Source organism: Coturnix japonica, chromosome 5 (assembly GCF_001577835.2).
Source record: "Coturnix japonica isolate 7356 chromosome 5, Coturnix japonica 2.1, whole genome shotgun sequence".
Classification (NCBI taxonomy): Eukaryota; Metazoa; Chordata; class Aves; order Galliformes; family Phasianidae; genus Coturnix; species Coturnix japonica.
The window spans coordinates 7,686,445-7,703,579 of NC_029520.1; the positions used below are offsets into that span (position 1 = coordinate 7,686,445).

Consider the following 17,135-nt stretch of genomic DNA (forward strand, 5'->3'; position numbering starts at 1 on the left):
TATCTTAAAGATATTTATTTGGAAAACAGTTAATGCACAAGGAAATACGCAATCCTCCTTACATGTTACATAATAGCCATAGCTGTTTTTTTAAAGCACCCGAGCTGTATGTACAGTGTTCTCAGTCCACTGACTGAGGCCGCAGCCACAAATACTCACCCATCTTTAAAACCAAATCAAGCCTCCCAGAAAAGATGATTCTGAGGTAAGAACAATGTATTTTGTCTACTTCGCAGAAGACAGACTTCCACGGAAACCTACAGAAATTAACGTAACTGTTTCCTTGTAAAATGTCACTGTCCTACTGGGACTTCTCTCTATACTGAAACTTGTAGACAAGAACACCATGTGATCTCAGAGCTGAAATTCTGAGCTCATATTTTGATGTTGTGAGGAAACTGTTTTAACATTGCTTTACTGAGCAAGAAGAGCAAAGTGAAGGCCTAAAAATGAAACCAGCTTTGATGCTGAGTAAGTGAAATACCTAAGGGGGAAAGGAACAAGACAAGAACTAAAACTGAACAAAAACATCCTTTTAATCCAATCTGCCACAAATGTGGAAATTAAAGAATACCATAACCTTTGGTATAATTTACTTGAAAGACAGCTGGAAGTACAAAGATTACTTATGCTACTCTGGGTATTCTTGGAGACATGATTAACTCCAGGGTCACATCTCTCTCCAACAACAGAAGAAAGGTCATTAAGATCCTCAGGATATTTCCTCCCGAGCTGCAGTAACATCAACATAGCTTATGTACATAAATGCATTTGGTGTTGACATAGAGCTTCCTAATGATAACCAAACCAAATTATTTTGCAGTTTGCAGGAGATGGAGACATGGCTGCTAATATATTTATTCTTAAGGACATCAGCAGTGTTTTGGACTTGACTCGAGATGCATACAGCAGTCATTAGCTGTACAATACTCTGGCTTTCACCATAGGGCTGCAGGAACAGTACTGACACACCTTTCCCTACTGTATCCATCAACAACCACATTTGCTTTAGATGATACATTCTCATGACCTATAAGTCTAAATCTTTGCCATCTTAAGGTTGAAGGAAAAAGGAGATGCACAGTTCAGAAGCAAGATCTCCCCATAGCCTGCAACTTTACTCAACAGTGAGAAAACAAGCCTCCAAAATAGAAAATGTAAGAGGCCCAGTCAGAGCTGACATTTATTAAACGCTAGAGCCTAAAGATTTAGGGATATTGAATAGCATCTCTCTTCTCACCCAGAGAGACACAAATGCATATTATTGCTCCACAGGAGACAGTTACTGTCCACCTCAGTACTTTTTCAGGCCATATGGCAGACCTAGAACTGATTTGGCACCTGGAAACGGTGGGGAGTTCCACACAGCAGAGCTGGTGCGCTTGAAGTAACGTGGTTTGCTTTTGTAAAAGATGTCCTCCAACTTGGGGCTTACGATCGTCCCAAAGAGTGCATCAACATTGGGAGGGTTGTAGTACTGGCGGATTATTGCTTGGCTAAGCTGATTCCCTGGAGAAACAAAAGATCAGAGTTATCATTATTTTTTTGCCATTGAAATTGCTTTGTAGACTGTTCATATGCCATGCATCCCTGCTCCCTTTGGTTCTAATCACACAAATATTGCAATATACAAAACACCTGTAACATTTGACATTTTAAAGCACTTGATTATGCCTAAAGCTTCAGCACAGGTCCCTTGGTGTGAGAGAACATACTGAATTCTGGCCAGGAAGAGACAAGGTTTCTTAGCTTTTCTTTCTATGGGTCCTGTCAGTTTCCACACCAACTTTTTAGTTTCCCCTGTGGCAGTTATTTTAGAAGCAGGACAACAGCCAGCTTCTGTAAACTGCATGGCCTAGCACACTTCAAGGCCAGAACAGCAGTTCATAACTCCTCCACACTCACACTGGCAGTAGTGTTGAGGTGGTTTAAAAGAGTGTTATTCCCCAGTGCTGCTCCACAAAGCTCCCAGTTGGTAGAAGAGGCTTAATCTTATAACCACCATTATCCATGGGAACAAAGCTGCATTGGGGCTGGTTGGAGACTTTCAGGACAGATTTTAACCTGCTAACACATACCGCTGGCCCAGGCAGGGATGGGTTTGCGAGGCTGGCTTTCATCATCAGTAGAGTCATCGCTGTTCAGATCCATTCCATAGTTATTTGGATTTATCTTGGGGGGCTTTGGATCTTTATGGTTCTGTGGAGTCATCTGGTATGAATTGCAGGCAGGTGAATTCTAGAAGATGAACATATTACCAGACATTAGACACAGTAGTATTACTACACTTCCAAGTTGTAATGAGATGCTTGTAGCTTATAGTATCTTGGTCTTCCCCCTTGCTGTACTGCACAATTCTGAAACCTACAAGTTGTCAGTTCTGAAGTTTTGACTTTGCACCGCCTTCTCTTGTTTAACTAGGCCACTTAATTGCCTAATGAGGACATAAGTAAGCTGGCAATACACTCATCCTAACACAGACACAGCAGTTTCCTTTGAAATAAGGCACTTTAAATACAGCTGTCACGTCCTCAGAGCTGGATCTAAGTTACGTCCTGTAAGTACTATGCAACTTAACACCCAGTTGTTTAACACTATTACGTGAAGTATCTTTTACAGTTTATTCTGAGACATGCATTTTCTGTATTGCAATTTTGATGGGAACAGTATGACTGAGAGAAATGCAAGTCATGAAAATAACTTAAAACAGCAAATTCCATGAAACTTCAGTCAGTTCTTAACGAGAGATGAGTATCTCAAAAGTGCTAAAAACAGTTTTGCTCCCACAACATGCTTTTTTAACGGCTCCATATACATTACAGTTAGTTTACATTTCATTCCTTTTGCATTTAAAGATTAAATTATATAGCTTCAAAAGAAAATAAAGATCCATGTATTCATTTGTCTTTCATGTTCACAGTGTACATTCATCTCCAACACAGTCTCACACTCCAGTGGTAGTGCAGCACAAATGCAACACTATTCCACAGACTCTGCTGCCATCTTGTGGCTGGTTCCAGTTTTGAACTTAAATACAACCATTTCAGTATCTTTGCTGCCTCCAACATTCAGTATTTTAAGCAAGTTCAGAGAAGGCAAGGTAACTTTAACAGCCACTGCCTTATTCCAACAGCTAGAAAAATCCTAACAAATACTTGCTGCTTCCCTTCTTGCATTTTCAGTACCTGAAAGCCATTTAAAGTATTCAAGGCCATCAGGAACTGACCTCAGGTAACTAAGGGAAAAGTTTACAGCATCCCTTCACTACTGAAAGGGAATTAAAAATAAAAAGTGGGAGGTAATATTGCTCACAGTAACAGCATGCCAGTGCTGGAGTCCAAGTTCTCCGATGTGATCCCTTAAAGAAATTTCCACCAGAGAGCAGTTACCTCTTTGTTTTCTAGGTGCTGTGTTTGTGCTACATCTGTAGCCTTTTGTTCCTTTGGGAGTTTCTTCTGTTCTTGCTCCTGCCTCTTCACCTCTGCTAGCAACTGCTCTTCCTTCTGGCAAGCCGATGTCAAAAGTGAATTTAAGTTGACCTTATCAACTAACCCATGGGGTTCATTCAAGGATCCACAATTTTGACATACAATAACAAAAAAAAAAAATAAATCTAAAGATCCCATTCCAGAACTAGCAAAAAGAATCCAACCTTACACATTCTTACTCCTTCCTACTGGATGTAAAGGAAACAAAGACTAACTCAAATGGCTCTGGGTGGGATAGATCCCACCTAGTCTTAGACAAGTTGTAAGTAGGTTTACCAGCTTAATGAAACTAACTGACAGGGTGAGAACCTTCCTGAGTACATAGGGACCAGCACTAAGGAGTTCAGCTCCTGGAAAGTAGTAGGACATCTGCTGTCAGTGAACAACAAACCATGAACAAAGATGCTTGTTTAGTTAACCTATCAGAATTACTGTTGCAGAAAATAACCTCATGAACTCTGCAGTCTGCACTTCTGTTTTGTCCATTCTGAAACGGACAGAGAAGTGACTGGACCAAAAGCACTTTCAGTTAGCTCAAGATCAGAAGCAGAGTAGCTTACTCATCAGGGTTCTTAACTTCATAGCCCAACCACTCTAAACACTAAGTGGCTGCTGAAGTCAGAGCCACACCTACTTACCTCTTTCTTTTCCGCCTCTTTCTGGATCTGTTCTTTTGCAGCCAGTGCTTCCTTCTGCAGGCGAGCTGCCTTCTCTTGCTGTTCACGTTGCCTAAGAACCAAAGCAATGGACCATTACACTCAAAACCATAAATGGGTATCTTGCCATCCAAAGAGACTGCTGCAAACCCCCAGCTATTCAGGGCACTTCTACACTGAGCTCAGAACTACTTAACACAGAAGTAACCCACAATTGTCAGAAATGCCCAGTGCAAAATAGCTCATCAGTGATTAGGCCTTTCACTAGCACCATGCATTTCTGCTGCTTTTAAAAGGCTGAGCACAGAATTTGGTACATAAATAGATATTATCTTACTTTTCTGCCTGAATCCTTTCCTGCTCCTTCTTCCTCTCCAGCTCTCTCTCTGCAGCCAGCTGTTTTTCTCTCTCCTGTTCTGCCTGCCTCTGCTCAGCAATTTTCCTGGCACGTTCCTGCTCCTCTTCTTTCTTCTTCTGCATTAGCTCTTTGTGCCGACGTTCCTCCTCCTCCTGTTAAGCAGAAGGCAACTACTTACTTGTTGTACAAGAACAGGCTCCAGAACAAAGAATTGGGATCACCTCATTTGACCCAAGCTTTTGGCATATATCACAACACAGCAGTGATATATAATATAAAGAGCTACAGGCCCAGTGCCTTCATGCATTACAGCTATTTCAACACTGCCCTTTCTCTGGACATTAGGAAGTATTACTTCTCAGAAAGGGTGGTCAGGCATTGGAATGCACTGCCCAGGGAGGTGGTGGAGTCACCGACCATGGGAGTGTTCAAGAAACATTTGGATGTTGTGTTGATGAATATGATTTAGCTTGGAAGTATTGGTGATGGTTGGACTAGATGATCTTCTAGGTCTTTTCCAACCTTGATAATTCTGTGATTCTACCACAATGTATCCTAAATGGCCCAATAGCCACCACACTAATAGTCAAGGTTAACTGAGGAATTCAATACTTGCTAATTTATAAATGAAGGTCTTCAGTAAGAATCTGTCTAGAACTGCAGAAATGCAGGTTACAAACACTACTAGCAGCTCACAGCACAGTGCTGGAAGAAGCACAGTGCCGTGGAGAGCTTTGAGGACAATCTCTTCACCCCAGTTTTCACTCAATTGGTTCACCTCAGCATTCCTGGCTCACAAAGATCACAGCAAACTGCAGCCATTTTAACTGCATGCAGTAAGATGGGCCTAGCACAAACCTGCTGCAGAGCTTTTTGTTTTCTGGCTTCTTCATCCTGCTTGCGCCGGGCCTCAGCTTCTTCCATTTTCTTGGCAGCTGCTCTCTTTTTGATCTTCTCTTCTGCCAGTCTTTCTTCCCGCACCTAAAGCACACAGCTAGATGAATACTTAAGCCTCAGACTGGACAATGTTTTGTGTATGTCAATTACTGTGGCAGCATGTCTTAAAAACACAAAGTTCCCACCCTCTTATGAAACAGACTTCCTTTTTTTGCCTCTAGGAGTCAATGAAATCTGTGCTCTATTTTACAAAGTAATATTTAGAGAAATAACCTTCTTAGAATTATAGAACAGTTTGGGTTGGAATGGACTTTTAAGATCATCTAGTTCCAACCCCCCACTACAGGCAGAGACACCTCCCAGTAGCCCAGGCTGCTTCCCCTGACCTTGAACGCTTCCAGGGAGAGGGTATCACAACTTCATCTTCTTCTGCACAGATGTAAAAAGATATAAATTCTATTCTAAAAGTAGAAATCTAATACTACAAAAGCTGTAAGATTTTATTTTAATTAGCTTGAAATAAAGCAGATGGAAATACTGAAAGCAGACAGAGGGCTGTTATAGTCATATAAACCATCTGAAAATCTCAGGTAAAAGAAAGGATGTGGAAAAAAGTATGCTTATTTTCACATCTTTATCCACTAATCAGATCAGAGAACAACTTCAAATAGATAAAATGATTAGGCTGCCATATCTATTTGAAGTTGTTTTCTTATCTAATAAAGCCCTATTAAACCACATTTAAATTCATAAAACTTTATTTTCTAGAGTTATCTGCCATTTGCTGTACCCAAGAAAAAGGGAATAACTTAGAACCACTAAGGGCAATGTTTATGGAAACATCTTTATTCAAATAGCCATTCTTTGAATTTCAGCAGCCTTCATTCCTCTGCCTGGAAGGCACACTCACACAGCATCATCTACTTCAATCGACTTATTACTCTCACCAGTAAGGTCTATGAAAGATGCTCCTTACCTTCTCTGTCTTCTCCTCAAACAGAGCTAGCTTCTGCTCAATGCGCCGCTTCCTCTCTTCCTCCAATTGCTCTGCCCGCTCCCGAGCTTGCAGCACTTTACGCAGGCGTTCTTCACGCCTCCTGCAGGACACAGCTTAATGTTGTCAGTGTAGCCCAGCTAGATGAATTCCTACCATAGACCTCAAAGACACTCAAACAGAAAGCAGGCACACATCTAGGGCTGTGTTATAGTGAATGAATTAAACAAGCTGTTTAATAATTGGCAATATTTTTAAGCTACACAGAGAACTTGAAGCAAAAAGCAGAAGCAGTCAGCTAGAAAAGTTAGTTTCTTAATATCTAAAATGCTACTATGAGATCCAATACTGTTTTTATAGTGAGAACAAACCAGCAACTTTTGCCACATATATGGAAACAGCAAAATAAATGGCCTTGATACATGGCACAACAGGCCCAGAGACAACAGGCCCAGAAGAGACAGAATGCTCATACTCACAACTTTGCCTCTTCTAGTCGCCGTTTCTTTTCTTCCTCCACTTTTTGTTTTCTCAACTGCTCGGCCTCTTCCTTTTTCTTCAGAGCCTGCAGTTTTTGTCTCTCCTTTTCCTAAGACAAATCAAAATGTGACTACATCATATGACTATACCATCTTTCCACCTTAGCCTACCCAAATTATTAAAGTAAGGATCCAGAGATAACACCAGCTGCAATCACAACCAAGGGATGGTAATAAGCCTTACACAGACCTCAGGTAGGCTGTGGTCATGGATGTCTTGGAACAGATGCAATGGACACAATGCAATAGTGTTAACCCTTGAGAGCAGGAGAAGAAGCTGAGAAGTTAAAACAGAAGCTTCAGCTCTTAATGTCCAGACAGCTTTCACAGAGCTTGCAGACAGACAACGCTGTGATTTATCTGGTAAAGAGAACCAAAAAAGCAGTGCTAATGCTTGGCAATAAAATTAACTTCCTGCAGCGAGTGATGGGGACAGATGGTACTCTAGGAAATGCACTGCTTACTTCAGCTCAGAGCTCCTACTGGCTTCTTTGCTTTCCACAAAGCTTTATCTCTTTGTAAACCACCACCATTTAAACAGAGTACTTGCAGCTTGTTTGCAACCATGTTTGCAGCACAGTTGGCTCATACATCACCTACCCAGAAAATACAGGGCATTTTCTCATTTTACCAAACAATCCAGCTAACCCAACCTGAAGTATACTGCCAATTACAAGAGCCAGAGCCAACCACCACTACAGTCATAGAAAAAACATTACGGAAAACACCACATTGTATACTGCAAATACCTAATTATGACACCTCAGTTCAAGTACAACACTGAAAAGTGGGGTGAAATAGTCAAGTGATTGACTATTTTACACTCAGCTTCATGTTGAGACTAGTAGTTACTAGGCTCCGACTGATGAATTTAAAATTGACATTTATATCTTACTGTTCTTGTGTTACTTATTTATGCTCAGCTCCTGTATGGAAAAAACCTTAAGGGGGAAGTTGCCTGCGCTGGAACAAAAGCTGAAGTAAAACTTCCATTTTATTTTATTTTCCTTTTTTTTGGAGGCAAGTTATTGAGTATAAGCAGTAGGAGCAATCTATGCTTTCAATGCTAGTTTCTAACTCATCTCTAAGTGCATAAGTGAAGCTACACTCCTGCCCTCGCTGATGCTGCTAGAGAGCCCAAACAGTTCTACATAAACAGAACACAGAAAACCAACTTCTTCTGAAAACTGAGAATCAGAACTCAAAATCCTTCTCTGTTATGCACGCAGGAGTTTTTCCTATTGATGCTATAAGCATCACAGTGGTAATGCACAGTTAACAGCATCCACCTGCAAAGAGGAAAGGCATACAATCCATCTCCACTAATAGCTGGCTGCTGCAGTTTACACTCCCTTGATATTTGTGCTCTATCTTGTACAGATACCAGCACACTTGTCTCACTGACACAGCAGTCACCAATTCAGGTTAGGTTCATGTTTCTCCCTATAAGGAGCTCCAAAGATCTGATAAACCTCAGAGTATCAGCAGCTTAGATTTAAGAGGGACTTGCTGAGATGTCACTCATCAGAAAAGTCCTAGAAATGTAACTTAGGAACTACAGACTTCAACTATACACACTGAAACAGCAGTATAAAAATCCTCTTGGAAATAACTGGGAAATGAAAATCACTTTTTCTTCCCTTGTTAGTTGCTAAAACCACAGAGAAATGCTATAGAAATAAAGATTAGAGTCTGAGTTAGAAATCTCCAGGAAGCTGACTGCTCACAAGTTTACTTAGTTTATATAAACAGGAAGCTTGAAATTGTTCCTTAGTTTAACATGGGTGGGAAACTTTGTCTTGCATCTGTGCTTTAACCTAGACGCTCTAGATCATCTAGTAGTTTATGACAGTCACATCTTACCTTGGGATCATGTTGGATAGGAGTGTTGTACTTGATAAAAGACTTTATTACTCCATTTCTCCCCACAGAGCTTGGGGTCATTAGGAGCTGATTCTTCTGCACGGTGTGCAAAAACGTTTTGAAAGGACGTACAACCTAAGAGAATAATGAAAAATATTATACATGGCAGTCACAGTAGGCAACAGGTCCTGCTAAAGTACATCAGGGCTATAAGGACCTTACTTTGCTAGCTGGGCATGGAGGGGATAGGGTCTTCTTCCTTTGAGGAGAAAGCCCTCCATCTTCTGCTTGCTGGGTGTCATAGCGTTGATCCACAGCTCTTTTGTAACTTGTCTTTCTCCTGTGAGAAAAAGTGAAACTTATCACATACTGCAAACACATGTTTGTCTGCTAACCTTTAAATGAGGTCTGGGAAGAGGTGGATCCTGGCTCCACCTCTTCCAGTCACTCAGATGTATTGCATACACCTGTGCTCCCCTGGGTTGGCCCTGCCTTCCCACTGGGTGCTCAATTGCTGCTTCAGCCCATGACTTAGCATTTCCACTACACCTTTTAACAGTGTTTCTATGCTGAACTTGTTTTGAACAAGAGACTGAATTACAGATCACCACAGTCACCTTCCAGTCTAAATGATTCTATGAATGTACCTGGCACTTTGGGGTGGTTCCTGGGTCTTCTCGCCCTTATTTGAGTCACATTCTGAAAGAAAAAAAAAAAGCATTACACAGTCAGTTCTGGCCAAAAACTCCCTTATAAGACAGCTTTGAAAGCAGACAACTGATTTAACAGCTCTCTCCCAGCAAAAAAGGAAGGGGGTGGGGGGGAAACCTGCCAGGCATTACACATAGCAGGACCTTGCCTGCTTTCAAAAATAACCACACAGCGTCATACAAACCTAGAAATACAGAATAAGGGTTTTCCCTCAACCTGAGAGCACATAACCTTACATCACAAACCACTACCATGCACTTCCCAGGATGGAAAATGCACAAGTCCAGCACAGAGTTTCCTAACTGTTAATCTCTTGAAACAAGTCCCTGTCTTCCAAATTGGGCTTTCAAATTGACTAGCCAGTCTTTTGAGCTTCCCAGTCTCCCAAAGTCATAACTATTTAAAATTCTGCCACAAAAAGCCTCTGGAAGTTACCGTTGTTGCTCGTCTTCTGTTGTTCATTTTTGTTCCCAGCCTGAGAACGAAGTGACATCCGCATGCCTTGGAAATCCTGTAGGAAAAACAAATGGGTTTCAGTACAATTGATATGGAACAACCAACAACCATAAAAATCACAGAAGGTTAGAGTAGACCTCTAAGATCACCTATCTAGTCCAAACATCCACCTACCACCAACGCTGCCCACTAACAGATGTCCCTTCATACCACACTTACACATTTCTTGAACCCCTCCAGGGACAGTGACATAACCACCTCCCAGGGCAGCCTGTGCCAGTGCCTCAACACTATTTTTCCTCACCAAGTTTTTACCTGATATCCAACCTGAACTCCCCCTCGGGCATCTAGAGGCCATTCCCTCTCATCCTATTGCTAGTTACACCGGAGAAGAGGCCAAGACTACTCACCACAACCTTGTGTCAGGTTCTTAAGGAGGGCAGAAAGGTCTCCCCTGAACCTCCTCTTCTCCAGACTAAACAATCCCAGTTGCCTCAACTGCTCCTCATAAGACTCGTGCTCTGGTCCCCTCACCAGCTTTGCTGCCCTTCCTTTGACCCTAAAATCAGGTCATTCTGGCACAGTCCCTGCCAGTAATATAACTAGGGACTAAAACACTACTACAAAGTATTGGTACCAGCACCCAGAATGAAGTTCTAACCATCAGCTATGAAAAATTTTCTTGGAACACCACCTTGGAAAATTTCTTGATGTCATCAGTAGATGCACTGTAGATGTTAATGCACAGCACGAATATCAGCAATGGAGTATTGACTACTTAAACTGAACAAACTCAGCCCATTAAGGACAAAAGCATTCCTGGTTTGAAATCTGTTTATGCTTGCTGGAGTTCTGGCAAAGAATCAGACAGTGCTCATTCTACTTAGCAATGCTGAAAGATTAAGAAAGCAAAAACAAACAGTTCATTTCCTTGATTTATGTATCTCCATTATGAATATGATGCACACTGCTGTTTGCCTCCCTTGGTGTTACACATTTACTTCTGTAGTGATAACGGTAGAATACGTCTGTGAGAACAGGTAATGGCCTTTGAAATCTGCACTCCAGCTAGAAATACAAACATGAATTCCACCCCCAGAAAGTGGTTCTTCCCCAGTGGAGTCAGCCCTTAAATGAGGTCTACAAGAAGTGCAGCCAGGCTGCACCCCTTCCAGTCACACAGCTACGTTGCCTTCACCTGTGCTCCAGGGCTGACTGGGTCTGTTCCCCAGGTGCTCAATCAGTGCTTCAGGCCAGGACTCAGCAGTTACCATACAAAGGGGTTACAAAATCCCACTCTTATCAGTAGTAGTATAAAAATGAAACATGAGGATTAAGGATAGATCAACTATACTACATAACTAGATTATATTTGTAACTTCATCAGGATTGAGAAGCAAGACACAGATACTCTATTCACAGTTCTGCAAAGCAGTCAGTTCATTTTTTCCCCATTCATATTTCTACTTTAACCTTCTCCAGAAGGAAAATTCAGACAAGCTAAAATCCACAGGCACTACAAGAACTGAATTTACTTGAACTCTTATAGATCTACTGAAAAGTACATGCACAAAAGCATCTGTAAGCCTATCCTTGTTTACAGAAGCTTCAGTGCCACAGAGTTCCACTCCATTAATTCAGTCTTTGCCTATTGAAAACGATTCTCAACAAAACGCTGGCATAATCTTGGGATTTCTTCGTCATAAGGGCAGTGAGAGCTATGGAGGGATATGTTTTGACCTGAATGATATTTACAAATTCCTGTGGCTGTCTTAAGACAAACTGACAACCTTTCAGTAATCTGTAGGACTAACGAAAAGGTCAAGAGCTTTAAAAATACAGAAATAGCAAACTGAAACAAAAAATAAATTCAGTGCTCTGAATCATAGAATAGTTTGGATTGAAAAGGAACTTTAAGATCATCCACTTCCAGCCCCTTGCTATAGAGGCAGGGACACCTCTCTCTAGACCAGGTTGCTCACAGCCCCATCCAGCCTGGCTTTGAATGCCTTCAGGGAGGGAGCACCCACAACCTGTCCAGACAACCTGTTCCAGTGTCTCACCACCCTCACAGTAAAGAATTTCTTCCTAATATCTAGTTTAAAATCTACCCTCTTCCAGTTTAAAGCCATTTTCCCTCATCCTGTCGATGCAAGTCCTCCAAAATAGTCCCTTCCCAGCTTTCCTGTAGGTCCCCTTCAGGTTCTGGAAAGCCACTAAAAGGTCTCTCCAGAGCCTCCTGTTCTCCAGGCTGAAAAGCCCCAGCTCTCCAGCCCGTTCCTGTAAGGATAGTGCTTTTGCCCTCTGATCATCCCCATGGCCCTCCTCTGGACCTACTCCAACAACATAAATGATGCCTGAATGCAATCAATCATTCACATTACTAAAACACATACATTTAAACATACTTACGTAAGATGACAGATAGTACTGTTTTCACAGAGCTGGGTAAGCTATGTATAGGACCATGCACTGGCTGAGCTGAATGCCCTACGCTTTCTTTATTCAAGTGGTCTGAATTTGTCTGTATGATGTCAGAACTCGCTGATTTCCCAGCAACATATGAGACACACGTTCAACGTATTTTGGGCACGAGTCCACACAAACAGGAATGTTTTTAACTCCTTATTAAAACTTACCAGCTTTGGAGGGGTACAAGGCACAGGAGGAGGTCTAGAAAAAGAATTAGAGAGGTAGCCACATTTAATAACATCGCGGAAGTTATGAAATAACTTGTTATACACAAGCATTTTATATCAAGAATTCAACTGGAGGAAAAACCAACAAACAAACAAGCACAGTATTAAGAGTAAAAAATATCTTGGAAGTAGCCTTACCCAGCCTTGACAACTGTTTCTTCATCTTCTGGCACCTCTTCAGAACCTGAGCCTAGAGGAAAAGAAAACAGGATGCCAAAACTATAATGTGAGGTACAAGCCAAGACTCTTTGCAAGATTCTCTCAAGACTTCTCTGCCTCCTGGGTTACCTCCTGCAATTCAAATGCATGCTGCTACAAACAAGGGCAGCTTCACGTAACCAAGTAGCACTAGAAAAAAAACACTGCCCACAATTTTCATATTAAAAAAAATATTTGTTTTCAATTGCTGATGAGTTAAAAGTGGTATTCAATGTATTTACATTAAGAGTACCTAGGCTTACGCCCAGATTCATCTTGCAGGGCCACATTCTGATACTAGCAGCAGTTGAAAGCAGCATTATTTACAGCCACAGTGCTGCTCCCTGCTAAGTACTTCAGGTAGCTCAGCAGTAGTTAGCTTTCAAGTACCAACACAGGCTGGAAACTGCTGTTAATAATTAATAAGATGGATATGCCACCTCAAATTTAGGGGGTAAATGCAGACAGACACTGCACAAGTATGAAGTCTACTCCTAAATTTCCTTCCACCCCTGATGTCATCAAAAAAGGAAATGCAAACACAGGCTATATACACAAGACCCAATACACTGGAAACACAGCAGACACCACGCAGTCCACTAATACCTATGCAGTGTAGTCAGACATTAAGCTCTGCTCAAATGGAGCTGCCTGAAGCACCTCAGCTTCTCTCTTTACACCTGGAAATTTTTACAGGGAAAGAGATCTGTCCAATCAAACAGTGCAGAGGAAAGAAATGAACGTTCCCAGACAATCCAGATTGAGACAATGCAGACAAATTGTTTAAACTGGGGAGAAAGAGCTGCTTCAGTGTTCCCTCAAAGTTACCAGGGTCAGCCCTTGACTGCAGAATGATCCTGGAATGGAACAAAGCATTCTGACAGGTTTAAGGGAAGCGATCTTGTTTTGTAGAAAGAGCTGGCCCTGGTAACTTACCTTGCTTTTTGTACAGTGACAGATAATGAAAAGATTGTAGTTGTAAACACCCAAAAGGTAATTTACAGGAAAAACTCACCTGTATGAAGCCTTCAGTCTGCTGGGAACCACTAAGACAATCTCCACCAAAGAGCAATCTCCAAGAGATGCTGCCTTAGTGGTGGTCAGCCCTTAAATGAGGTCTAGAGGAGGTGGAGTCAAGCTCCACCCCCTTCTAGGAGCACAGCTCAATTACTCTCACCTGTGCTCCCACAGTTGACAGTTGACACTTGCCTCAGCTGATTAATCAGAGGTTCAGGCTGCGATTACCTATTTCCCATACACTTTTGCAAGGACTCGTTTAGCAAGCAGGTGTTCAACCTTGACATAAACCCACCTGTATTGCAAACTAAGCTCCACTAACATCATCTTTCTTCAGAAGCTGTATTTGATTGTAAAAGATACTGCAAGGAGTTAGCAATAAGAACAGCCACTGACCGATCACCTCTCTTGCATTATTTCAAGTAGCCAACCACCTCTTGTTCAGCAGAGGGTCGAGCTCACACAGTGCTTTTGATGCTCTGCTCTATAGGTTGGCTCACATATCTCTATTAACTTTTCCAGGCACAGAACCCGATCACGCAGGGTGGTTTGGCCACTGTGTAGATTCCCACCCGCTGCAAACACCAGACCCATGGTCTCATGCAAGTAATACATCTGACAAAAGGAGCAAAAAACAGTGCAAAGCACATAACCAGTGATGTTCAAACTCACCATTCACAAAACTGGAAGACACAGATAACTTCTGAGGTGCCTTATGCTTGATCACTGTCCTGGCAATAGATTTCCGAATAGCGCTTTCCCTCTTCTGAGCTAGTGAGTACTTCTCTGCCAACGAGGTTCTACGAATGGTGGAAGGTTTGCCCATCAAACTTCTGCGCACAGAGCGACGGCTTAGCCTAGAGCCTGTAGGAGTTTCTGGGCTGTCTGTTGTACGCTGAGGTTCTTTATCATCCCTCCCGTTATGCTTTTGTGCTTGAGCAGAATCATCTACCTCTTCCAGCCCAGACGCTTCACTTAGGACAAATGTAGTATTAGCTACATTTGCTGTCTTCTTAGATGCACTCTTGTTCTTTTCTGAGCCTTTTGCCTCTGGGGTGTGAGGGACTGTGAGCTCAGACACATCAGGCAAAGGCTGTGATTCTGCAGCACTGCTCTCCTTGGGAGACTTGTCATTGGAGCTCAGGGGAAGGTCTGTGGGGTGGTTCTCTGCTATTTCAGATGCACGCTTCTGGAACTGAAACTCAGCACTAATGCGATCACGGACGCTGATTTCTACTACAGGAACAACCCTTTCTCCAAGTTGTTCAGAAAGGACCTCTGAGCAGTTAGCAGATGCTGCAACCTGGGATCTCGTCATCCACCGGGAAACAGTTTGGCTTGATGGTTCTTGGGCCTCAGCGCTGAGTGCTCCTGCATCTTCTTTATTTTGGCGTCGCTGAGAACATCGCGTGGAGGACACCGCCTTCCGGTTGTTAGTCCTCCTTCTAGACAATCTAACAACACAGACGGCAAGTTAGCATAGAGTCAGATTCAGCAACAGCCCAGAACCATAGAAACAGCCCCTTAGCAGATCAGAAAGCATTATTTATAGACTATAAAGCAAACAGGACGTACAAAACAGCCACAAGCACCAATGAACAGCTAGCAGGCAGGGTTCGCTTTACCTGGACGCCTCCGTGTTATGGCGCATTCAAACCGCTAGGCTATAAACACCCTGATACAGCACACAGCCAGGCCTTTAACAGCAGCAAGGCGCACTCTCCATGCTCTTAGAACGGCCTGTAGTGTTGCCCGTAGTTAAGGAACACAAAACAACCTGAGTCGTTTTATGCGGTGCTTTATTGAGGGCCCGGGAGCCTGAGGACTAGCGTCCAAAGTCAGAGCCCCAAACTATAAAGAAATCACAAGGTTTATATACATTTTCTTCAGGATTGCTTCGTCCTCTTTTGTTATGTTTCCTTGGTTACAATTAGGTAAGACTATCCCACAAAGACCTAAGGAAATGTGCTGTACATTCTTCTCCTCCTTCGATCTGTGACGTTACTGGATGTTCCTGTTAGAGGCCCCCTTTCTGTTTACTATTCATTTTCTCTAAAACGCTTAACCGCTCTACCATCACAGCATCAATCTAAACCTGATTTTTAACATACATTGTGATTTGGTCCAGAGCAAGATTTATTACTTAGATCTGTGCTCGGGTTCATAAGAAACACAACTTGCATTCCTAGATACGTGAGAAACACAGACTAGGCCTAACTACGAGCCTTAGCATGACTACTGCTACTATTATTTAAAGCAGAATCACAGAATCACAGAATGACCCGGGTTGGAAGGGACCTCAAGGATCATGTAGTTCCAACCCCCTGCCTGGCAGGGCCACCAAACATACACCTTTACTAGATCAGGTTGCCCAGGGCCCCGTCCAACCTGGTCTTGAACACCTCCAAGGACGGGGCATCCACAACCTCCCTGGGCAGCCTGTTCCAGAGCCTAACCACTCTCCTAGTGAAGAACTTCCCCCTAACATCCAACCTAAATCTTCCCTCTTTTAACTTAAAACCATTTCCTCGTGTCCTGCTCTTGTCAGCCCTTTCCAAGAGTTTACTCCCCTCCTGGGTGTAGGTTCCCTTCAGGTACTGAAAGGCTGCAATGAGGTCACCCCACAACCTTCTCTTCTCCAGGCTGAACAAACCCAACTCCCTCAGCCTGTCCTCATAGGGGAGGTGCTCCAGCCCCCTGATCATCTTCGTGGCCCTAAAGCAACAGTAGCTTTAAGGCCCCATGTCAAGGCCCCATGGCTCACAGCCGTGCCGCGGCCTACCTCCTCCTGCCCAGCTCCATGCTCTCTCCCCGCAGCGCTGACGGCCTCTTCCTCCTCTTCCTGTTCTTCTGTGACGGCGTTTTGGGCATCAGCTCGGGCTGCTCGTTGTAATGGCTGCGGGAGGACAGAGCTCAGCGCGGGGCCGTCGGCTCGACTCAGAGCGGATGGGGATCGCGTTGGGGAACGGTTACCTGCCGAACATCCTGGCCGCCTCCTCGCGGATCTCCTCCAACCACACCATGTCGGCATCGTCCACCTGCCGCAGGAGCTCGGCCAGCCGCTGGTTACACACCGCGGGCAGCCTCGCCAGCCCCGCCGCCATGGCCATGGCTCCGTGTTCCGTCAGCCCCGACAGGCCGCGCTCCGCTCAGCACCGCGCGCGCAACAGCTCTACCCGCCTGGATTCAAACCTAATGGCCGCCTCCCACTCTGCCGCCGTGACTGGCCAATCACCGCCGAGCTCCCCGCAGCCAGCCC

At 43.4% G+C, this 17,135-nt stretch overlaps 1 protein-coding gene across 3 annotated transcripts; it reads right to left on the reverse strand.

The window, feature by feature from the left end:
• On the reverse strand, window positions 1-17,095 carry INCENP (inner centromere protein). 3 transcript variants are annotated; one of them, XM_015863698.2, is made up of 17 exons: window positions 16,850-17,093; window positions 16,659-16,772; window positions 14,549-15,330; window positions 12,800-12,851; window positions 12,602-12,635; window positions 9,942-10,017; window positions 9,443-9,494; window positions 9,018-9,135; window positions 8,796-8,930; window positions 6,873-6,982; window positions 6,376-6,496; window positions 5,361-5,483; window positions 4,482-4,654; window positions 4,127-4,217; window positions 3,390-3,503; window positions 2,079-2,238; window positions 1-1,509 (listed from the first exon to the last, which is right to left on the reverse strand). In XM_015863698.2, the coding sequence occupies exons 1-17, from the start codon at window positions 16,984-16,986 to the stop codon at window positions 1,295-1,297; spliced, it is 2,607 nt and encodes an 868-aa protein (XP_015719184.1). In that variant the 5' UTR covers window positions 16,987-17,093; the 3' UTR covers window positions 1-1,294. The 3 variants fall into 3 exon arrangements, with proteins under 3 accessions (XP_015719184.1, XP_015719185.1, XP_015719186.1); XM_015863699.2 differs by lacking the exon at window positions 3,390-3,503; XM_015863700.2 differs by lacking the exons at window positions 1-1,509; window positions 2,079-2,238 and having other exon boundaries at window positions 3,448-3,547; window positions 16,850-17,095.
• Between the last annotated feature and the right edge of the window lie 40 nt (window positions 17,096-17,135).